At 44.2% G+C, this 24,817-nt stretch overlaps 1 protein-coding gene across 2 annotated transcripts in view; it reads left to right on the top strand.

Annotated features, from left to right (window-relative positions):
- Positions 1–9,806: 9,806 nt before the first annotated feature.
- LOC122563025 (tyrosine-protein phosphatase non-receptor type 22-like) overlaps positions 9,807–24,817 on the top strand; it is a 95,809-nt gene continuing 80,798 nt past the window's right edge. For both annotated transcript variants that reach the window (XM_043716337.2, XM_087973428.1), the window contains exon 1: positions 9,807–10,038. In XM_043716337.2, coding sequence (XP_043572272.2) covers positions 9,949–10,038 — 90 coding nt within the window. In that variant the 5' untranslated portion in view covers positions 9,807–9,948. The remainder of the gene's footprint in view (positions 10,039–24,817) is intronic.

Raw genomic sequence — 24,817 nt, forward strand, 5'->3', positions numbered from 1 at the left:
CCCCAAACATCCTTTCTACAACTGTAATATTGTCCATGATCAACAATGCCACACCTCCCCCCCTTTTACCATCTTCTCTGTTCTTACTGAAACATCTGAATCCCGGAACCTGCAACAGCCATTCCTGTCCCTGCTCTATCCATGTCTCCGTAATGGCCACAACATCGAAGTCCCAGGTACCAACACACGCTGCCAGTTCACCCACTTTATTTCGGATGCTTCTCACGTTAAAGTACACACACTTCAAACCAGGTTCTCGCTTGCCAGTGTCAGATACTTGATTTGGGAACTCCCTACTCTCATCCTCTTCTGTAGCTGTCCTACAATGTTGGTAGGAGAAAGTGAGGACTGCAGATGCTGGAGATCAGAGCTGAAAAATGTGTTGCTGGAAAAGTGCAGCAGGTCAGGCAGCATCCAAGGAGCAGGAGAATCGACGTTTCGGGCATAAGCCCTTCTTCAGGAATGAGGAAGGTGTGCCAAGCAGGCTAAGATAAAAGGTAGGGAGGAGGGACTTGGGGGAGGGGCGTTGGGAATGTGAAAGGTGGAAGGAGGTTAAGGTGAGGGTGATAGGCCAGAGAGGGGGTGGGGGCGGAGAGGTTGGGAAGAAGATGGCAGGTCAAGAAGGTGGTGCTGAGTCCAAGGGTTGGGACTGAGATAAGGTGGGGGGAGGGGAAATGAGGAAGCTGGAGAAATCTGCATTCATTCCTTGTGGTTGGAGGGTTCCTAGGTGGAAGATGAGGCGCTCTTCCTCCAGGCGTTGTGTTGCTATGGTCTAGCGATGGAGGAGTCCAAGGACCTGCATGTCCTTGGCGGAATGGGAGGGGGAGTTAAAGTGTTCAGCCACAGGGCGGTTGGGTTGGTTGGTGCGGGTGTCCCAGAGGTGTTCTCTGAAATGTTCCACAAGTAGGCGGCCTTTCTCCCCAACAGACCCCACCACCAAGGATATATTTCCCTCCCCTCCCCTATCAGCATTCCAGAAAGACCACTCCCTCCGTGACTCCCTCGTCAGGTCCACACCCCCCACCAACCCAACCTCCACTCCCGGCACCTTCCCCTGCAACTGCAAGAAATGCAAAACTTGCGCCCACACCTCCCCCCTCACTTCCCTCCAAGGCCCCAAGGGATCCTTCCATATCCATCACAAATTCACCTGCACCTCCACACACATCATTTACTGCATCCGCTGCACCCGATGTGGCCTCCTCTACATTGGGGAGACAGGCCGCCTACTTGCGGAACGTTTCAGACAACACTTCTGGGACACCCGCACCAACCAAACAAGTGGCTGAACAATTTTGGTTCCCATCCCCCTGCTGTATTAGTTTAAATCCATCTTCATAGCTTTAGTGAATTTCCCACCCAGGGTATTGGTACCCCTCTGGTTTAGATGAAGACCATCCTGCTTGTAGAGGTCCCACCTACCCCAGAAAGAGCTCCAATTATCCAAAAACCCAAAACCCTCCCTCCTGCACCATCGCTATAGCCATGTGTTCAACTCCTTTCTCTCCCTATTCCTCACCTCACTAGCACATGACACGGGTGGCAAACCAGAGAAAACAACTCTGTTTGTCCTAGCTCTAGGCTTCCATCCTAGATTAGATTAGATTAACTTAGTGTGGAAACAGGCCCTTCAGCCCAACAAGTCCACACCGACCCGCCGAAGCGCACCCACCCAGACCCATTCCCCTACATTTACCCCTTCAGCTAACACTACGGGCAATTTAGCATGGCCAATTCACCTAACCTGCACATTTTTTGGACTGTGGAAACCGGAGCACCGGGAGGAAAGCCACGCAGACACGGGGAGAATGTGCAAACTCCACACACAGAGTCGCCTGAGGCGGGAATTGAACCCAGGTCTCTGGCAATGTGAGGCAGCAGTGCAAACCACTGTGCCACCGTGCCGCCGACGATCCTAGCTCCCTGAATTTCTGCCTCAAGTCCCCATCTCTCTTCCGATCAATGTCGTTGGTGCCAGTGTGGACCACAACTTGGGGCTGCTCCCCCTCCCCCCTAAGGATCCCAAAAACATGATCAGAGACATCACGGACCCTGGCACCTGGGAGGCAACACACCAACCGTGAGTCTCTCTCGTCCCCACAGAACCTCCTATCTGTCCCCCTAACTATTGAGTCCCCAATGACTACTGCTCTGCTCCTCTTCCCCCTTCCCTTCTGAGCAGCAGGTGCCCCACTGCTTTCCTGAAGAAGGGCTAATGCCCGAAACGTCGATTCTCCTGTTCCCTAGATGCTGCCTGACCTGCTGCGCTTTTCCAGCAACACATTTCCAGCCCCACTGCTTTCCCCGGTAAGTCATCCCCCCCAATAGTATCCAAAACAGTATACTTATTGTTGAGGGGAATGGCCACAGGGGATCCCTGCACTGCCTGCCGGTTCCCTTTCTGTCCCCTAACTGTCACCCATCTGTCTTTTTCTTTTATCTGGGGAGTGACTACTTCTCTGTAAGTCCTGTCAATAACCCCCTCTGCCTCCCGAATGATCGGAAGTTCATCCAACACCAGCTCCAGTTCCCTAACGGGGTTTTCGAAGAGCTGGTGTTGGGTGCACTTCCCACAGATGTAGTCAGCGGGGACACTAGTGGTGACCCTTACTTCCCACAGTCTGCAGGAGGAACATTCCACTGCCCTAAACTCTATTCCCACTATTCTCACTCCCGAAGTGACTACTTAAAAAAAGATTAAGAAATAGACTAGTTACCTTACTTTGTCAATCTGGCTCCCACAACTATTTTTTAGGTTAGAGGAGGAGGATGCGTAACGCAAGCACACAAATATAAACTGTTCTACTTGCCCTTCCCAGAAGTCCTTTGCTCGCTCCTCCCTCACTGGCCTGAAGGTAAGAAGTTTAAATATACTTACCAGCCTTCCCGACAATCACCTCGCATCAACGTCACCTCCTCCTGGCTCCTGCCTCTTGCTGCTCTCCACCCTTCAGGCTCTCTGCCTTTATTCATGATGAAGGGCTTTTGCCCGAAACGTCGATTTTACTGCACCTCGGATGCTGCTTGAGCTGCTGTGCTTTTCCAGCACCACTAATCCAGAACCTGGTTTCCAGCATCTGTAGTCCTTGTTTTTACCTGAAATCCACATCAACTGCTTTACCCTCATCCATCTGTTTGGTCACCATCTCAAATAACTCTAAGGTTTGTGAAGCACGACCTACCCTTCACAAAACCATGTTGACTAATCCTAAACAATTTATTCCTCTCCAGATGATTATCAATCCTATCTCTTATAGGTAAGGCAGATACACACACAAGCTGAAACTTTATTGCTGGAACAGCACAGCAGGTCAGGCAGCATCTAGGGAACAGAAGATTCGACGTTTCGGGCACATGCCCTTCTTCAGGAAGTCCCAGGTACCAACCCACGCTGCCAGTTCACCCACTTTATTTCGGATGCTTCTCACGTTAAAGTACACACACTTCAAACCAGGTTCTCGCTTGCCAGTGTCAGATACTTGATTTGGGAACTCCCTACTCTCATCCTCTTCTGTAGCTGTCCTACAATGTTGGTAGGAGAAAGTGAGGACTGCAGATGCTGGAGATCAGAGCTGAAAAATGTGTTGCTGGAAAAGTGCAGCAGGTCAGGCAGCATCCAAGGAGCAGGAGAATCGACGTTTCGGGCATAAGCCCTTCTTCAGGAATGAGGAAGGTGTGCCAAGCAGGCTAAGATAAAAGGTAGGGAGGAGGGACTTGGGGGAGGGGCGTTGGGAATGTGAAAGGTGGAAGGAGGTTAAGGTGAGGGTGATAGGCCAGAGAGGGGGTGGGGGCGGAGAGGTTGGGAAGAAGATGGCAGGTCAAGAAGGTGGTGCTGAGTCCAAGGGTTGGGACTGAGATAAGGTGGGGGGAGGGGAAATGAGGAAGCTGGAGAAATCTGCATTCATTCCTTGTGGTTGGAGGGTTCCTAGGTGGAAGATGAGGCGCTCTTCCTCCAGGCGTTGTGTTGCTATGGTCTAGCGATGGAGGGGTCCAAGGACCTGCATGTCCTTGGCGGAATGGGAGGGGGAGTTAAAGTGTTCAGCCACAGGGCGGTTGGGTTGGTTGGTGCGGGTGTCCCAGAGGTGTTCTCTGAAATGTTCCACAAGTAGGCGGCCTTTCTCCCCAACAGACCCCACCACCAAGGATATATTTCCCTCCCCTCCCCTATCAGCATTCCAGAAAGACCACTCCCTCCGTGACTCCCTCGTCAGGTCCACACCCCCCACCAACCCAACCTCCACTCCCGGCACCTTCCCCTGCAACTGCAAGAAATGCAAAACTTGCGCCCACACCTCCCCCCTCACTTCCCTCCAAGGCCCCAAGGGATCCTTCCATATCCATCACAAATTCACCTGCACCTCCACACACATCATTTACTGCATCCGCTGCACCCGATGTGGCCTCCTCTACATTGGGGAGACAGGCCGCCTACTTGCGGAACGTTTCAGACAACACTTCTGGGACACCCGCACCAACCAAACAAGTGGCTGAACAATTTTGGTTCCCATCCCCCTGCTGTATTAGTTTAAATCCATCTTCATAGCTTTAGTGAATTTCCCACCCAGGGTATTGGTACCCCTCTGGTTTAGATGAAGACCATCCTGCTTGTAGAGGTCCCACCTACCCCAGAAAGAGCTCCAATTATCCAAAAACCCAAAACCCTCCCTCCTGCACCATCGCTATAGCCATGTGTTCAACTCCTTTCTCTCCCTATTCCTCACCTCGCTAGCACATGACACGGGTGGCAAACCAGAGAAAACAACTCTGTTTGTCCTAGCTCTAGGCTTCCATCCTAGATTAGATTAGATTAACTTAGTGTGGAAACAGGCCCTTCAGCCCAACAAGTCCACACCGACCCGCCGAAGCGCACCCACCCAGACCCATTCCCCTACATTTACCCCTTCAGCTAACACTACGGGCAATTTAGCATGGCCAATTCACCTAACCTGCACATTTTTTGGACTGTGGAAACCGGAGCACCGGGAGGAAACCCACGCAGACACGGGGAGAATGTGCAAACTCCACACACAGAGTCGCCTGAGGCGGGAATTGAACCCAGGTCTCTGGCAATGTGAGGCAGCAGTGCAAACCACTGTGCCACCGTGCCGCCGACGATCCTAGCTCCCTGAATTTCTGCCTCAAGTCCCCATCTCTCTTCCGATCAATGTCGTTGGTGCCAGTGTGGACCACAACTTGGGGCTGCTCCCCCTCCCCCCTAAGGATCCCAAAAACATGATCAGAGACATCACGGACCCTGGCACCTGGGAGGCAACACACCAACCGTGAGTCTCTCTCGTCCCCACAGAACCTCCTATCTGTCCCCCTAACTATTGAGTCCCCAATGACTACTGCTCTGCTCCTCTTCCCCCTTCCCTTCTGAGCAGCAGGTGCCCCACTGCTTTCCTGAAGAAGGGCTAATGCCCGAAACGTCGATTCTCCTGTTCCCTAGATGCTGCCTGACCTGCTGCGCTTTTCCAGCAACACATTTCCAGCCCCACTGCTTTCCCCGGTAAGTCATCCCCCCCAACAGTATCCAAAACAGTATACTTATTGTTGAGGGGAATGGCCACAGGGGATCCCTGCACTGCCTGCCAGTTCCCTTTCTGTCCCCTAACTGTCACCCATCTGTGTTTTTCTTTTATCTGGGGAGTGACTACTTCTCTGTAAGTCCTGTCAATAACCCCTCTGCCTCCCGAATGATCGGAAGTTCATCCAACACCTGCTCCAGTTCCCTAACGGGGTTTTCGAAGAGCTGGTGTTGGGTGCACTTCCCACAGATGTAGTCAGCGGGGACACTAGTGGTGACCCTTACTTCCCACAGTCTGCAGGAGGAACATTCCACTGCCCTAAACTCTATTCCCACTATTCTCACTCCCGAAGTGACTACTTAAAAAAAGATTAAGAAATAGACTAGTTACCTTACTTTGTCAATCTGGCTCCCACAACTATTTTTTAGGTTAGAGGAGGAGGATGCGTAACGCAAGCACACAAATATAAACTGATCTACTTACCCTTCCCAGAAGTCCTTTGCTCGCTCCTCCCTCACTGGCCTGAAGGTAAGAAGTTTAAATATACTTACCAGCCTTCCCGACAATCACCTCGCATCAACGTCACCTCCTCCTGGCTCCTGCCTCTTGCTGCTCTCCACCCTTCAGGCTCTCTGCCTTTATTCATGATGAAGGGCTTTTGCCCGAAACGTCGATTTTACTGCACCTCGGATGCTGCTTGAGCTGCTGTGCTTTTCCAGCACCACTAATCCAGAACCTGGTTTCCAGCATCTGTAGTCCTTGTTTTTACCTGAAATCCACATCAACTGCTTTACCCTCATCCATCTGTTTGGTCACCATCTCAAATAACTCTAAGGTTTGTGAAGCACGACCTACCCTTCACAAAACCATGTTGACTAATCCTAAACAATTTATTCCTCTCCAGATGATTATCAATCCTATCTCTTATAGGTAAGGCAGATACACACACAACACAGGCAAAAAACACAAGTACAAACACAAGTAAACATGGAGAGACAACATATAGACACAGGGAAGACAGCTACAGACACACAGAAACATAAAACACACAGATGGACAGACAGACACAGATAGACACAGAATTAGAGTTACACACCCACACACAGGCACGCATACACACCCACATACAGGCACACATACACACCCACACACAGGCACACATACACACATACACACCCACACACAGGCACACATACACACCCACACACAGGCACACATACACACCCACACACACCCACACACAGGCACACATACACACCCACACACACCCACACACCCACACACAGGCACGCATACACACCCACATACAGGCACACATACACACCCACACACAGGCACACATACACAAAACACATAGGCAGACACACATATACAGACAGATATGCACAACACACACATCTCCCTTACTTATTCCTTCACTTCAGCATTATGGGTCTACTGACAGCACGTGGACTGCAGCGGTTCAAGTAGTCAGTTCACCACCACCTTCTGAAGGATAACTCGGACCAAGTAATAAGTGCTGGGCCAGCCGGTGATGCCCACATCCTGTAAATGAATAAAAAGATGGCAGAAAAAGAGACACATACACGTGACATGCACACATACAGACATGTACAAAACACAGGTAGACACACACGTGACTTGCACACAGACACATGTACAAAACAGAGATAGACACAGCACACACAGACATCTACACAGACACAGATGTACACAGAAACAGACATACATAAGTGCATACAGGCACAGATATACTGTACACATAGACGACATAAACTCACAAACACACTAACAGACATAAGTAAAAACATAGAACATAGAAGAATACAGCGCAGTACAGGCCCTTCGGCCCTCGATGTTGCGCCGATCCAAGCCCACCTAACCTACACTAGCCCACTATCCTCCATATGCCTATCCAATGCCCGCTTAAATGCCCATAAAGAGGGAGAGTCCACCACTGCTACTGGCAGGGCATTCCATGAACTCACGACTCGCTGAGTAAAGAACCTACCCCTAACATCTGTCCTATACCTACCACCCCTTAATTTAAAGCTATGCCCCCTCATAATAGCTGACTCCATACGTGGAAAAAGGTTCTCACGGTCAACCCTATCTAAACCCCTAATCATCTTGTACACCTCTATCAAGTCACCCCTAAACCTTCTTTTCTCCAATGAAAACAACCCCAAGTGCCTCAGCCTTTCCTCATACGATCTTCCTACCATACCAGGCAACATCCTGGTAAACCTCCTCTGCACCCGTTTCAGTGCCTCCACATCCTTCCTATAGTATGGCGACCAAAACTGCACACAATACTCCAGATGCAGCCGCACCAGAGTCTTATACAACTGCAACATGATCTCAGGACTCCGGAACTCAATTCCTCTACCAATAAAAGCCAGTACGCCATATGCCTTCTTCACCAAACTATTTACCTGGGTGGCAACTTTCAAAGATCTGTGTACATGGACACCAAGATCCCTCTGCTCATCCACACTACCAAGTATCCGACCATTAGCCCAGTACCCCATCTTTTTGTTACTCTTACCAAAGTGAATTACCTCACACTTAGCTACATTGAACTCCATTTGCCACCTTTCTGCCCAGTTCTGCAGCTTATCTATATCCCGCTGTAACCTGCCACATCCTTCCTCACTGTCAACAACTCCTCCCGACTTTCGTATCATCCGCAAACTTGCTCACCCAACCTTCTAGCCCCTCCTCCAGGTCATTTATAAAAATGACAAACAGCAATGGTCCCAAAACGGATCCTTGCAGAACACCGCTAGTAACAGCACTCCAAGATGAACCTTTATCATCAACTACTACCCTCTGTCTTCTTCCAGCCAGCCAATTCCTAATCCAAACCTCCAACTCACCCTCAATGCCATACCACCGTATTTTTTGAAGTAGCCTACCATGGGGAACCTTATCAAACGCCTTACTAAAATCCATATACATCACATCTACCGCTTTCCCCTCGTCCACCTCCTTAGTCACCTTCTCAAAGAATTCAATAAGGTTTGTGAGGCACGACCTGCCCTTCACAAAACCATGCTGACTATCCTTGATCACATTATTCCTATCCAGATGTTCATAAATCCTATCCCTTACAATTCTCTCTAAGACTTTGCCCACAACAGAAGTGAGACTCACCGGCCTATAGTTACTAGGGTTATCCCTACTCCCCTTCTTGAACAAGGGAACCACATTTGCTAGCCTCCAATCTTCTGGCACTACTCCTGTAGACAACAAGGACATAAAAATCAAGGCCAATGGCTCTGCAATCTCCTCCCTTGCCTCCCAGAGAATCCTAGGATAAATGCCATCAGGCCCACGGGACTTATCTATTTTCACCCTTTCCAGAATTTCCAACACCTCTTCCCTACATACCTCAAAGCCATCCATTCTACTTAATTGTGACTCAGTATTCACATCGGCAACAATGTCCTGTTCCTGATTGAATACTGACGAAAAGTATTCATTCAGTGTCTCCCAAATCTCTTCAGCCTCCACACACAACTTCCCACTACTATCCTTGACTGGACCTATTCCTACCCTAGTCATTCTTTTATTCCTGACATACCTATAGAAAGCCTTAGGTTTTTCCCTAATCCTACCAACTAAGGACCTTTCATGTCCCCTCCTTGCTGCTCTTAGCTCTAAAACACAGGCATATAAGAGAACTATAGCTAACACACCTCGCACAGACAATCTCAGAGACACACAGCAGCCCCAACCTCTACAAATAGAACCCCATACAAATTTACAGTGTCCTCTACGCACAGACAACCAAGTACACATACATAGACACGTAGACACACAGAAATAGTCCGCCCTAGCATACACACAGAGCAGCGCAGAAATAAAATGCACTGTAAGGCACATAAAGAAAAGTCATGATTTGGAGATGCCGGTGTTGGACTGGGGTGTACAAAGTTAAAAATCACACTACACCAGGAAAAGTCAAGACTATGTTACACGCCAAATTTCTCTTGTAAATGCTCCTGCGTAGTGTCTTGCAACATTTTATTCCAATAAGTACGCTATATTAAGATAAGTTGTTACAAGCCAATCACAATCCTCTAAATTAAACTGTTTAATTTGAAAGAGCAATCTGTCGAGTTGGAAAAAAGGGTGTAAAATTTCTGAGGTGCCTAAACATTACAACAAGAATGTCTACACCAAACATTCTGTAATGTGGACGCTGCCTGAAATCGCCAAGGGGCACTAGGACCCAAAAAGAGCCGCTCTCTCTTCCCCCCTCTGACCACAGTTAGTGACTGCTGATTCCATCCTGCTTTTGTTAAAACCGCAGACATGCAGCTCAAAGTCCTGCCTTTCAGGCCAGCTCAGTCTCAGCCTCTGTCATGTCTCGCAGCAGCTGGGCAGAGTATCCAGCAGTACGCCAGCTCTCAGCATGGATCAGGGAAGCATCCTGGTGAGGTTCCTCAGGCAGGTACACAACAAGAAACACAGCAAAGAGGAGACAATTTCGGGGGAGTTTCTGGTGAGTCTCTTGTTCAGCTTGCGCTGCGAAAGCCGAACCCTGTAGAGGGTTGAGAGAGAGAGAGAGAGAGTGCTGTTCAGAGACAGTCTGCCTTGAAGTTAAGCTGGAGAACTGACTGAACCGGTTACAGAGAGGAGACAGTGCAGCTCCCTGCCCTCAGACCTGACACAGGGCTCCCCGCTCCTTCACTCTTTACAAGCTCTCGCTCTCGGATTTTTGCATTCTTTATTGAATTGTAAAAGTTGAAAGAGGAATAGTGTTCGCTATCACTAACTAAACACCGTAAGCGGCTGGCCTGCAATGATGATATGGAGGTGCCGGTGTTGGACTGGGATGGGCAAAGTTAGAAAAATCACACAACACCAGGTTATGGTCCAACAGGTTTAATTGGAAGCACTAGCTTTCGGAGCGACGCTCCTTCATCAGGTGGTTGTCAACCTGATTGAGTCACCGTGTCATTTTGGGGCACGGAATGTTAATCATTCGGCCCATTCAGTGGCTGCCGACTTTCTATTAAGTCAATGACTTTTAGCAACGAGCCCCTTATGATTGGGATCTCTGTCTTGCGGATGTGTGTATTCGAGGTTCAATTTTTAGAAAGGGAAGTGAAATCTGAGGGAGTCTCCATGTTTAGAGGTGACTGAGTGAGTGTTGTTAATACCTGGGGGTCTGGGAGTGTACCCGCTGTATGTGTAGGGGAGCCCAGGAGTGTGTTAGTGTGTGTACACAGTAGGTTATTGCCAGCTGGATAGTGAGAGTAAGCTGGGGTTCTGTGTTGGGCTTTGATCCCCATTCTGAAGAAAAGAAAAAAGTTACACCTGAAGCAGTTCAGAGAAAGTTCATTTTGCTGGTTCCTGATTGACCATGAAACATTGAGCATTGGCGTTTAGGAGAATGAGAGGCGATCTTATTGAAATGTGGAAGATCCTGAGGAGGTTCTTCATAGGGCTGTGAGAGTGAATGTTTCCCCTTGTTTAGAATTGAGGGATGGAAGTTAAAAATAACGGATTTCCTATTTAAGACAAGGACGAAGAGGGATTTTTTAATCTCTCTGAGCTGTAAGTCTTTGGAACAAAACAGAACTTGCTGGCGAAACTCAGCAAGTCTCACAGTATCTGTTGGAAGAAAGCAGAGTTAATGTTTTGAGTTCAGTGACTCTTCAGAACATCATCATTAGTCTTTGGACCTCTCTCGCCCAGAGAATATAAAAGACTGGGACATTGAGTTATACAGAGTTTTGACCAATGAGTAAATATGGAGTTACGTGTGTGTGGGGATGGTGGTAGACAGGGGATTGGAGCTAAGGATATAATCAAATCGGCAATGAACTTATTAAATGGCGGAGCAGGCTCAAAGGGCTGAATGGCCTACTCCTGTGCTGAGTTCTTATATTCTTTTGTGTACACATTTACCATTTTTCAGGAGCTTTCTTCCAATGAAAGGCACTATTCCTGGGATTTAACTCTCACTACAAACCATTTCAATAAAGTGAAACTCCATGTAGGTTTCTGCCCAAAGTTGTTCCAACCCTTTTAATTAGGATTTTTGTCAGAAGATAATTTTGTTTTTTTTCCAAACAGTTTGCAGAGCAGTGCAAGTTATAAAATGACCCATCATTAAAGGGAGTTGAAGATATTTTTGAAGATAAGTTACTGGTTTATTTTTAGTGGTGTGCAAGCAACTACAGCGTAATGGAAGAGCGTTCAAAATGGCTTTCTAGGCCACAGGAACTTCAATAGCATGAGGAGATGACTAATGTAGTCTGGCTAAGAATGTAGAGAGCTCAGTCCCATGAAAATGTCCACAAGCTTTCATCTGTCCCAGGTAGCCCATGATTATACAATGGAGACCATTTGGCCCGTGGTGCATGTGCTGGCCCTTTGTCTGAGCTAATTTGTTTAGTTCCACTCCCTTGCTCTTTCCCCATCACCCTGCAATTACTTATTCCCCAGTTCTCCTTTTGGAGATCACGATTGAATCTCCTTCCACTGTCTTTGGAAGGACCACAATGCCAATTCTCCAGACTGTCGGTTGTAAGGAGACATGACGTCAACTCGGCTTACATTCCTTACAGAAGGATGGGGAAATGCTTCGTTTAAAGATTGCTAGAATCATAGAACCAACAAAAATCAGTAGATGCAAACATAAAAATAATTTAAAATTTGTGATTGGTAGTTTTTTTTGCCTTATAAGGATGTGAAGTGTCCTAACTTCATCCAACTACCTTAACAAGATCAGGTGTAATGATATAATAATTAGGAGGAAGTGGTCATATTCAAGCATGCTCCTCTATTCTGTACAGAAAACTGATGACCTTCACCCTAAACTCCACCTTTCTTCCTTACTTTTCATTTCAATGTTTCAGTTTCCTTGATCCACGCTGGTAACCTCTCTGTATCAATCCTGTCAAGTCTTTCCGAATCTTTCATGAGTTCACCTCTCATTCTTCTAAACTCCAGAAAGTGTGAGAATAGTTTACTCAGCTTCTTGTAGTAGGACAACCCTCTCATCCCACAGACCAATCAAGTGAACCTCTATTCACTGCCTCCAGTGTAGTTCAATGTTGATGGCAAATGTTCTTCCATTTAAGGTGGCTGGTTATACTAACTCAGGAAGCCCGACTGGAAACGAACATGGTTTATTGTTAAACACCAAAATAGAGCCACTATTCATGGCGTTTGTAGGCTAGAACCAGCCTGGGACATTCAGTTCTGGGTCTGCTTTATTCTTTTTTTGTTACATTCATAAGTGTTATCACACAAAACTGAATGGTTTTCTGAACACCAAATCACATGACATTTTTTAAAAGCTGTTTTTAACTATCAACTACAACCAGGAGCTGCTTTATTTTCTAATCATCCTGCTCAAAGATGTTAATATACACCTCTGGAGCAGGTGGGACTTGAATCTGGGTCTCCAGGCCCAAATGTAGGGGCACTACCACTGCACCACAAGAGTCCATATAATCCTTTTCTAAGCCACCTAACAAAGATATTATTACACACCTCAGGAGCAGGTAGGACTTCAACCCAGGTCTCCCAGTTCAGGAGCAGGGACACTACCACGGTACCACAAGAGCCCCATGCTATCCTCTGCTAGCATCTCAGTTAACATGAGTTTCAGCTGGGCAGGCTGTTGCCTGTTACCAAGGTAACTCAAACTCAACGAGCTCCATTTGGAGATTTTGGCACCGTGGTTAGCACTGCTGCCTCACAGCACCAGGGATCCGGGTTCAATTCCATCTTCAGGTGACTGTCTGTGTGGAGTTTGCACATTCTCCCTGTGTCTGCATGTGTTTCTTCTGGGTGCTCCAATTTCCTCCCAAGGTCCAAAGATGTGCAGGTTAGGTGGATTGGCCATGCTAAACTGCCCATAGTGTCCAGAGATGTGTAGTTTAGATGGATTAGCCTGGGAACTGTGGGTGGGATGCTCTTTAGAGGATCGGTGCAGACCTGATGGGCCAAACAGCCTCTTTCTGCACTGTGAGTGTAATGAATGATTTCCCATGGGTCTTGTAGAGGTTCTCCCACCGGTCTATTCAGAGGCAAGAGTCATGGGTTATCACGTGACTGAACTGGCTGATTCTGAAGCTGTAGATCTTTGAGCGTATGGGGCAGGATGTGCCCTGATGTAGTGGGACTCAAACTGTAGGATGTGCTTCCTTTTCGTCTCCACTACTGTTGTGCCTCATCAATAAACACTCAGACTAAAACTATGTTACAGCTTGATGGATCAGTTGTCACCATCTTAACAATTGGTAACAAACTTCTCACTGTCACTGTCGCTGCTGCACTTTAGAGTGTGTTTGAAGCAGTTTCTTAGTTCCAGCGAGGTTGACTTTGGCCATCTAGATGTAGTGTTCACTCACAGAATCCCTACAGAGTGGAAGCAGGCCATTTGGCTCTTTGAGTCCACAATGACCCTACGAAAAGCATCCCACCCAGACCCACCCCCTTACCCTACCCTACCCTATCCCTGTAATCCTGCATTCCCCGTGGCCAATCCACCTAACCTGTACATCTTTACACTATGGGAGGAAATTAGAGGAATCCCATGCAGATTCAGGGAGAACATGCATACTCTATATAGATAGTTGACCGAGGGTGGAATCAAACCCAGATCCCTGGCATTGTGAGGCAGTAATGTTAACTATTGAGCCACCATGCTACCCTCCACCAAAGTTGACTTTGCATGAATTTGATCTGAATGCTAATGGAGCTGGCTTCAAGGAGCACACTAACATTTGGTTGACAGTCTTCCTATAATTCTGGAGAATGTGGTGGAAGCATTACTGATGGAATTTCTCCCATAGCCTTGTTTGTAGCGTATATGCAGTCTGGCTCACTGCATGCTAGAAGTGTGCTGACTACAACTGCTCTGTACATTTGATCTTTAAGGAACTATGTCCTTCTGTAAACATGGAAACCAATGTCGTGTACAGTATTGCAGATGTGGTCTCACCTGTAAAGTTTCAGCAAAACTTCCCTATTCTTGTTCTCCAATACCTTTACAATCAAGACCAACATGTTATTTACCTTGACAATCACTTGCTATATCAGCATGCCCTTTTTCTTGTATGAGTACCAACAAGACTCCCTGATAATCAGCAATTAAATTTATTTAAAATGTTTTTTTCTAGCATTTTTTTACCAAAGTGAATAACCTTCACCACATAATACCATCTCCACCTTTAAGCCCACTCACCTAACCTGCAGACTCTATGTCCTTCTCACAGCTTACATTCCCACCCAGTTTTGTATCATCTAAAAATTTACATACGTTCCTCTCGGTCTTGTCATCCAGGTCATCAGTATTGACTGTTTACAGCTGAGGGTCTAACACTGATCCTTGCAGCACTCTACTAATCTCAACCTGTCAACTTGAAAATTCCCACTTTTTCCCTATCCATCCCTGTCTGTCCATTAAACAATTCTCTATCCATGTTAATACATGATCTCCAGGAGTTCTTATATTGTGTACTGACCTTTTTTATAAAAACCTTTATTCAAAGTCTTTTGGTATGTCAAGTACACTGCATCCCTTTATTAACCCTACTACATACATCTTCCAAAGACTCTAACAAATTTGTCAACCATGATTTTCCTTTGTCTGCCATATTATGATTTTCTGAGTTTATTGTTAAAACTTCCTCATTAAAGAGGTTCAGTACTTTCCCAATGACTAACTGATCTATAGTTCCTATTTTCTCTTTCCCTCATTACTTGAATAGTGGAATTGCTATTGATAGTTTCCAATTCATTGGGACTATTCAAGAATCCAGAGAATTTTGGAAAAGCACACCCAGAATATGGACTATTTCTGCAATTATCTCTTTATATTCCTAAGACATAGATCCTGGAAATTTGTCTGGAAATTTGTCTGATACCTATTCCCTTACCTTAAGTTTCTCACTAATTATCTTCATTGTAACCCTGCAAGATGGTGCTGGATATGGTCGACTCCTTGTGAGCTCCTGCATGCAGATCTCAGTTTCCTACTTCTTACAATCGTTCTACACTTTTTAAACTTAACAGCATACTTTTAAAAATTACTAATAACTTTGTTTTATCTAAACTCACAGCTTTGAAGCTCCTCCAATCCTCAAAGCCAGCTTACTGGCTACCCTACTGTTGTTAGAATACTGAATGGACTCAGACTATTCACATTCGTGTTTTTGTTTTTCTGCTGTTTAGCTATTTTATGCTTATCTCTGCTACTTAACTCTGTGATCTGTCTGTATCGCTCACAAGACAAAGCTTTTCACTGTGCCTCAGTACACGTGACAATAAATTCAATTCGATTCAACTCCATCCAATTCAATTTAATCACCCTCTAGTTCTAGTCATTAATTCCTGTCTTCTACTTTGAGGACAGATACAAAATATTTGCTCAACGTCTCGATCATTTCCTCATTCTCTATGATGCCTCCAAGGGAATAATATGTCCTTTAGCTGCTCCCTCTTATTTTATAAACTTGTAAAAGTTCCTGCTCTCTGTTCTTAGATTAATGTTAGTTTATTGTTGGCTTCTATTTTTCCATTTTTGATAAACTTCAGTTGATCTTTTATCAGTGACTATGCTTTGCCATATTACAGCTGGAAGCTTGTGGAAGTATTGAGGGTATAGACTGTCTGTTAGAGAGACAGGAACCCGTGGATACACATGTAAATTGTTACTGAATATTGTGCCGTCAGATGCTTACAGAATAGCCAGCATTGGGTGTTCCCCATGATGATTAAAAGCAATTGGACAGATACCAAGTAGGCAAATAACCGGTAACCTGCCACTCCAAATAAGTGGCTGCACTGTTTTGAGACATGTTATTCCAGAAATATTTGGTACAAATGTGGGAGGTGACAGCTTAGTGATATTATCACTGGGCTGTTAAATCAGAGGGCAAAAGTGAGGACTGTAGATGCTGGAAACCAGAGTTCCTGATGAAGGGCTTTTGCCCGAAACATCGATTTACCTGCTCCTCGGATGCTGCCTGACCTGCTGTGCTTTTCCAGCACCACTCTGATCTAAACCGTGTTAAATCAGAGACCCAGATAATGTTCTGAGAGCCTGAGTTCAAATCCTGCTATGGGAGAATTTGAATTCAATAAAGCTCTGGAATTAAGAGTCTAGTGATGACCATAAAACCATGTTCGCTTGTCATGAAAAACCTATCTGGTTCATTAAATATCATTCATGGAAGTAAACTGCCGTCCTTACCTGGGTCTGGTCTAAATGTGTCTTTAGACCCACAGCAATGTGGTTGACTTGATTCTTAACAACCCTCTGGGTAATTAGGGATGGGTAATAAATGCTGGTCTAGCCAGTGATACCCACACTCCATGAATGAATAAAAACAAAACGTTTGACACAAAAACATGTTTCTTTAGTCTAAAACAAAATATCATGATCAGGACATTATTAGAGGACAGAGCTAGGGCTTGGCACAATTTGAACATCTGAAGCTTTCTCCCCAAAAGGCTGTGAATGTTGGGACCAGCTGAAAGTTTCAGAACTAATTTTGAACGATTTCGTTGATATCAAGAAATATAAAGCACCAGTAGTACATTCAGTCATGATCTAATTCGGTGTTAGAACAGGCTCAAGGAACTGAATAGCTTTGACTGTTCCTAAAGCTGCAAAGCTGTTCGTTGATATCTCACTGAGAAAATTTTTTTTGGGAGGGGGATGTGAAAAGCCAGATCCTCACAAAGATCAGGATGCGAGACAGGTCAGCAGTTGAGGAGCAGAGAGACCGCAGAAGGCTATGGAGACAGGGAAGACGACAGCAACAGAGGAGGAGGAGAGACGCCATGAAGATGCCAACCAGGATGAGAACTTTAAAATTAATTTAAAAATGAAAATTGGCAAAGCAGAAGTGAACCTAGAGTTTGTAAATGACATTGTGATGCTGTTTTTAAAAGGATTTGGGCATCTGGCAATTAAGCATTTGTTGCTCGTCCTTAATAGCCCTTGAACTGAGTGTCAGGCTGGACTATTTCAAAGGGCACTTAAGAATCACCCAGCTTGCTGTGGGTCTGGAGTTGCATGTAGGCCAAATGCAGGTAAGGATGAGCGATTTATTTTCCTAAAGGACATTAACGAATGAGGTGTATTTTTACAAGTGATGATTGTTTCACCATCAATGAGACTTGCTTTTGGTTCCAGTTTCACTAATTAAATTTGAATTCCAACAACTGCCACAGTGGGTTTTGAACTTGTGTCCCCAGAGCATTTATTTGAGCCTCCGGATCAGTATTCTGGTGCCATGCCGCCACTTTCCCCCCCACGTCCCTCATGCGAAACAGAGATCTTCAGACCATCGTTCTATTATCTGTTTAATGTGCCAAACGTGCCCGCCAATAAATTTGAAGTCCCACTTTAATCTTCTATGTTGAAAAAAAATTAGTTCTCTTCATTATGCTTACGTTCCCTTCAATTTATTTAATATGTAAGTAGCTGTTGTTAAAGGGTGATAATTTGCTGCAGTTCTATGCAGCTGTGGAGCTGTGGCCCATCTTTCTGTTTGCTGCACTGTGTAACTTCACATTTCTGTCAATCTCACTCATCCTCAAGTTTATTCACACCCCCACTGGCAGCTAGGCCGTCAGCTGACTAAGCTCTTGCATTCCAACCCTAAACCCCTCCTCTTATAAGATGCTTCTTTGAACTTATGTCTTCGACCAAAATTTTGGTCATCTGACCTAATATCTCTTCATGCGATTCAGTGTTAAGTTTTTGGTGTAAACGCTTTTTTGTGAAACATCGTAGGATATAAATGTAAATTGTTGGTGCAAAGTGCAACACGATGAAACCAAACTTCTCAACTTGTTAGAAACTGGGCAATGCTCAGTAGTTTTGACTTTGATGTTGGTCGTGGCTAATCAGTGATAGCTTTCTTGATATCGATTAACCAGCCAAATTGTCATTGCATTGTAAAAGCAGAAATTGCTGGAGACACTCAGCAGGCCTGGCAGCATCCATGGAGAGGGAGCAGAGTTAACATTTTGAGTCCAGTGACCCTTCTTCCAAACTGGTCATTGTAATTGGTTGGCCATGCACCATCCTTCAAAGCCTGTAAATAATTATTTTTGAGGACCCTCGTGGTGCAGTGGTAGTGTCCATACCTCTGAACCACAAGGTATGAATTAAAGTCCCACTTGCTCCTGAGGTGTGTAATAATATCCCTGTACAGGGTGATTAAAAAAAATCCAAATGGTCACTCTTCCTTCATCCAAGAAACACCAAAAAATCACAACCACTGGCTCCAAAACTCAACGACCGAACATGTGGCAGAAAGGAGGGAATTGAATTGAGTTTATTGTCAAGTATACCGAGGCACAGTGAAAAGCTTTGTCTTGCAAGCAATATGGGCAGATCACAGAATTAAGTAGCATAGATAAGCAAATAATAGATAAACAGCGGCAAAAACAAAAACACAGGTCCAGTTGAATGCTAAGAGTTTGAGTCCATTCAGTATTCTAACAACACTAGGGTAAAAACTGTTACGAAACCGGCTGGTGAATGTGTTCAGGCTTCTGTACCTTCTCCTTGATGGTAGAGGTTGCAGAAAAACATTGCCAGGGTGGGATGGATCTTTGAGAATGTTGTTTGCCTTTCCTTGACAGCGGGCCTGGTAGATTGCCCGGGCCGAGTTCACCACTCTCTGTAACTGTCTCCAATCTTGAATGGTACAGTTGCCATACCAGATAGTGATACATCCAGACACAATGCTCTCAATGGCGCACCTATAAAAGTTCGCAAGCGTATTTGCCGTCATGCCAAATTTCCTCAGCTGCCTGAGAAAGAAGAGACATTGTTGGTCCATAACTAGTGTGTCCACATGAAGAGTCCAAGAAAGCTTGTTGTGGATGACCACTCCCAGGAGCTTGACACTCGCAACTCGTTACACCTCTGGGCTGTTAATGTGTAGAGGGGGCTTGAGTAACATCCCACCATAGGTCAAATATGAGTTCCTTGGTTTTGCCGGCATTGAGAGCTAGGTTGTTCTTAGTGCCCCATTCTTCCAGGTCTTCCACCTCCAGTCTGTAGTCTGTTTCGTCGCCATCTGAGATTCAACAACTACGGTGGTGTCATCAGCGACCTTGTAAATGGCATTAATCTGGTATTTGGCGATGCAGTCTTGGGTATACAGTGAGTACAGTAGGGGGCTGAGTAAGAGACAAAGTATGAACAGGGAATTGCAATTGGAAGGAAGCTTGGTGGGGTTTAAATCCTGATATAGATGTCAAACTTCAATCAGGTCTGACCTCTGTCCTCTCTTTTCCAGAGTGTTCAATCTTCCCTGAGAGCTTCATCATCTCAATTCTATTAACATCCTTGATAATCGCAGTGCTTTAACATCCTGTTTTTGATTAGCAGTTTTTAAATAGTTTTATGTAAAGCGTACTTAATATTTGTATTCTTATCAGTTAAAATCCACCTGCAGTTGCAAACGCTAACAACTCTTTGTTTGTTGATTTGGAATTTTTCCAACAGTGAAGCATTAACTCTGAGGACGTAACCTTTGTAAACCTTCAGGAAACCCATCCAGTGATAGAACAGCGACTGCCTTACTCCCAGCAGAAGTCACATTTCTTGGTTCACTACTTGCTACAACACTTTGCTTCCAATTCTCTGACATCCTGTTCCCCAGAGCACTTCTCTCCTGCCTGGAATTGGAACAAATCTGGCATAATCATTTTAAACATGAAAAGCTCCCTCAATTTGCAAAGCTTGCAGCCACAGTGATAGGGTTTCTAACACTGGGAATTTCTTTCTACATGCATCCAAACCCAAAACTCACACCATTGATCACCTGACACACCCCATCCATATGGCACTCACCTCATGGTTAATCAGAATGTTAAAACCCTATTGCTTGGGCAATATGATTATTCTTAACTCTAAGTCAAATAACTTTGCTCCAAACTTCAATATTGATACAAACAAAACAAAGCAACATGTTCCTTCCTGTTGTAGTTTTATTCCATGCAGCGTCCTTTGGTCCATTGTTTAATTCTCAGACACTCCAGGTCAATCATGGACAATTGGCAACTCATTTACAGAGATGGAGTAAATAGAATCAAGAGTAGGCCATTCAGCCCTTCAAGCCTCCTCACGGTTGATTATCCAACTCAGTCATCTGTTGCTGCTTTCTTCCCTTGCCCTTTGATCCCGTTAACCCCAAGAATCGCATCTATCTCCTTCTTGAAAACATTCAATATTTTGGCCTCAACCCCTTTCTGGTGGTAGTGAATTTTACAGGCTCCCCACTCTCTGTTGAAGAAATTTCCCTCATCTCAGTCCTAGAGAGATTCCCTCATATCCTTAGACTGTGACCTTCTGGTTCTGAAAACTACATATCAGAGACCACAAAGCCTTAACGATCTGAATGTTAACCTTTGAAACAAGAAGTTAAAAAAAACATATATATTAGAGCTCTAACCAACTGGCCAAGCCAAATGTCCACAATTTGATTGGTCAAATAAGGGCAACCACACATCCTGTTATGAAACTGTATAATAATGTGGTTCCCTCACCCATCTTTTCTGTCACTGAATTAATGTACATTGTACACACACAGATATCATTCTCTTCTTTTCCACAACTATTGGACTTCCAAAAGGGGGCACTGAAGATTCTGAGTAAACAAAGATCCAAATATAACTTGTTTGAAAAATACCAAGATATATGATAAAATTAAGTCCCGTGTATTCTCAAACACCATTTTATAGTTACTCAAAAAAAACAGGAAAATTTTCCTACCCTGCCCAAACCATAGGTTTGACTTCACTGATTATTCTCCTATTCCTGCGCTACCAGCTCTGAAGTCTTTCATTTGAATCCTCATACAATTGAGATCTTAGACTTTCTCAGCTTTGAATAATTAATGCAGAATTCAAACCAAATACTTCTGGCTTGGAAGTTTTCGCAAACTGAAACTGACACTGAAGTAACTTATTCACATAACTGCTCTGAACAATTTCCTTTTTTGAGGAGAAACTATTCTTATATCTGTCTTCAATAAGATCACCTCCCAACTGCATTCAAAAGTGTTTACATTTTTTAAAGCTAGTTTCTGCTAAGCTCATTCCTTAATGTTTTTATCCCTTCTCATGTTGTAAAACCTCAATATAATCAAACTTCCATTAACTCTTCAGGAGGTCTTCAGCCATCTGCTCTCTGGTGCATGCTGGTTTCAAATTATAGTTTGGAAAAGCCTAGCCATGGTTAATTATTAAACACTGTGACAAAGAAAAGACCAACATCCCTATGCCTCTAGTTTAAAATCTAAATTTTAAAATAATTCCATTAATATGTACATAAATCACACGCTTCCACCACAGAGTTCAAATATACAATTCCCTGAAAATATGAGCACAGGTAAATAAAGACATGATTTTAAATAAGTCAATGGTTATAAATAGGTATAGGTTATAAATAATATAGGTAAAGGCATAGATAATGCAAGAGATGAGACATGAAAGCAGCAGTAGAGAAAGGCATTTTTCAGCTTTGGTTAAACCACTTTGGACAGTCCATTTTTGAAAGATTTTTAAACCATAGAGGACAATTAGTGTGGATTCTCAGAAGGGAGGAGTAGAATTATAAAGAGAGACACTGTGACTGTGTTTCTTAAGAGCAGTCAAGGCTATGCCCAAACTTAAGAAGATAAATTTTAAACTGTGAAGGATTTTGATGGAATGAATTATTATTTATTAAGATTGTTTCCGTTTGTTGGGGAGTTGTTGAGGCTGGTTCATCAATTTCAAATCTCTGCTACATGAATGAGAGGAGTGATTGTCGTAATAGAGAAGTACAGTATTGCATCTTTTAGGGAAAATTGGAGGCATCTTGGAAGAGAGGATGGTACAAGGCTACACAAATACACAAGATCAGTAAGTGGGTTTGAGATTGGCATAGGAAAAATTTAGTGGGGACCATTACTTTAAGTTTGGTTAAAAGTGGAAACTATGTGATATCAAATTAGCTGTTCACTCCACATCAAAAGCCTTTTAACGAGCTTCAATGGAAAAACGGCTTAAGTGGGCTGCATAATTAGTAATCATTTCAAAATCAATAATCTTATACAAGGACCATGGTTCCCCACGTACAATGAGATGAATGGTCTCCTGCACTAAAATAAACTGTTCCTGTACATCTGTACGACGAAAGACCATTTACTAACCGATACTGTTTTACCAATTAGAAAGTTAGAAATTACACAACAGCAGGTTATAGTCCACCAGGTTTATTTGGAAGCACTAGCTTGCAGTGCACTGCTCCTTCATCAGGTAGCTACCTGGTGAAGAACCAGCAGTGCTCCAAAAGCTTGTACTTCCAAATAAACCTGTTGGACTATAACCTGGTGCTGTGTGATTTTTAACTTTGTCACTCCAGTCCAACACCGGCACCTCCACTTCATGATTACCAATAAGAGGTATTGCTGATTGCTCAGAAAGAATTTAAGAGCATTTGCTTTTCTGGACAAATAAGGGATGCATGTTTACAATTAGGGATCATTTTCCTACAATAGGGAAGCTTATGTGTAACCTGATAAAGATAAATCATGAAAGGATTTATTTAAGTAAACCTTCGAGATAACATGTAGCAAAGACAAAAACTCAGGATGTGAATATAAAATAGTCGCTAATAAATCTAATAAGGAATTCAGTAAAAACCTCTGCTCAGACGGTGGGAGAATGTGGAATTTGCTCCCACAGTTAACCTGAAAAGGACAGATGTTCTTAAGGGGAAGCTGGATATGAGGAAGCAAGGTGGGTGGAGGCTTAAGAGGAAGAGATCAGAATTGACCAGTTGCTGTATTTCTGTGTAGAAGCCAAGAAGGATGAATGGAGAAAACCTGGCTGAATTCAGGTTTTATGATCCCAGGTGATGGTAATACTGCACAAGTTAGATCCCAGAATGAAATCTGTTTTGATAAACAATAAGTTTTATTGTTATAGTTGACAATACTCACTGGAGTAGTGCATTGGAAATCAAGCCACACTACTTACAGAGTCATCACAAATGCAAAAGAATTTAGTCAAACTTAATGACAATTTGGTTACAGTGGTGGTCAGTCACTGAAGATATTCACACGAGGCTGCCAATATTCTTTAACAAAATAATACAAGTTGATTACACAAAAGAAAAGAAAACAATCCGGAAAGATTGCAACATAAACTGCAAGAGATTTAAACTTTTTTTCCAGCAATATCCTTCACAGTCACTCAATCCCAATGAAGTATGACTCCCATCTTAAGTATTTAATTTCTGATGCAAATATCTCTATCTAGATTGTCCTTGGATGGCTCTGAAAGCCTGAATACTTCTTTCCAAGTCTGACAGCCTGCAGATTTCTAACAACTCCCACAGCCTGGAAACTTCTTTTCTTTTTCCAAACTCAGACAAACTCTGTCCTTCTGTACATCACGGAGATTTAACTTTGTAACTACTTCTTCAGAAACTGCCCAGGCAGTTAATCGAGTCACTTAAATTAAGTCACATGCTTTCTAGGGAAATCTGTCTTTCGTTCACTATTCAAAATAACTTTCTAACTTCTGTTAAAACAAAGCACGCCACTTTCACAAAACTGAAAACTAAAATCTATTTACCTCCACTTTCAAACCAAGTTCCCAAATAATAGCAATGTACTACAAAGTATATCACAGGGCCTGAAGCCACATTATAGTAACATGGGGGGGAGATATATTTCATTCTTTACTTTTTCAAATTTTTTTCCCCTAAACACTTGTACTGAAGGATCTCTACCTGAGTGCCTTGTACCTAAGATGGTGCTGTAAGTGGCAACTTGTAAACTTTTCACTGTACTCCATTTGAGTATGTGTGACAATGAAACTCATTCATTCAATATATCCCAGAGAGTAGTTATAATGAGGAACTTGGGGAGGCAAATAAGGGAAATAAATGAAAGGTCATGAGTGTGAATATATAAATAATTACAGAGCAGATAGCTTTGTTTCTGTGCTGTAGAGTTTATGATTAGATTAGATTACTTACAGTGTGGAAGCAGGCCTTCAGCCCAACAAGTTCACACCGTCCCTTCGAAAAGCAACCCACCCAGACCCATTCCCCTACACCTAACACTACGGGCAATTTAGCATGGCCAACTCATCCAACCTGCATATTTTTGGACTGTGGGAGGAAACCGGAGCATCCAGAGGAAACCCACGCAGACATGGGGAGAATGTGCAAACTCCACACAGACAGTTACCTGAGGCAGGAATTGAACGCGGGTCTCTGGTGCTGTGAGGCAGCA

Source organism: Chiloscyllium plagiosum, unplaced genomic scaffold (genome assembly GCF_037043375.1).
Source record: "Chiloscyllium plagiosum isolate Xiang-an unplaced genomic scaffold, Cpla_swu_hap1 HiC_scaffold_26, whole genome shotgun sequence".
Lineage (NCBI taxonomy): Eukaryota > Metazoa > Chordata > Chondrichthyes > Orectolobiformes > Hemiscylliidae > Chiloscyllium > Chiloscyllium plagiosum.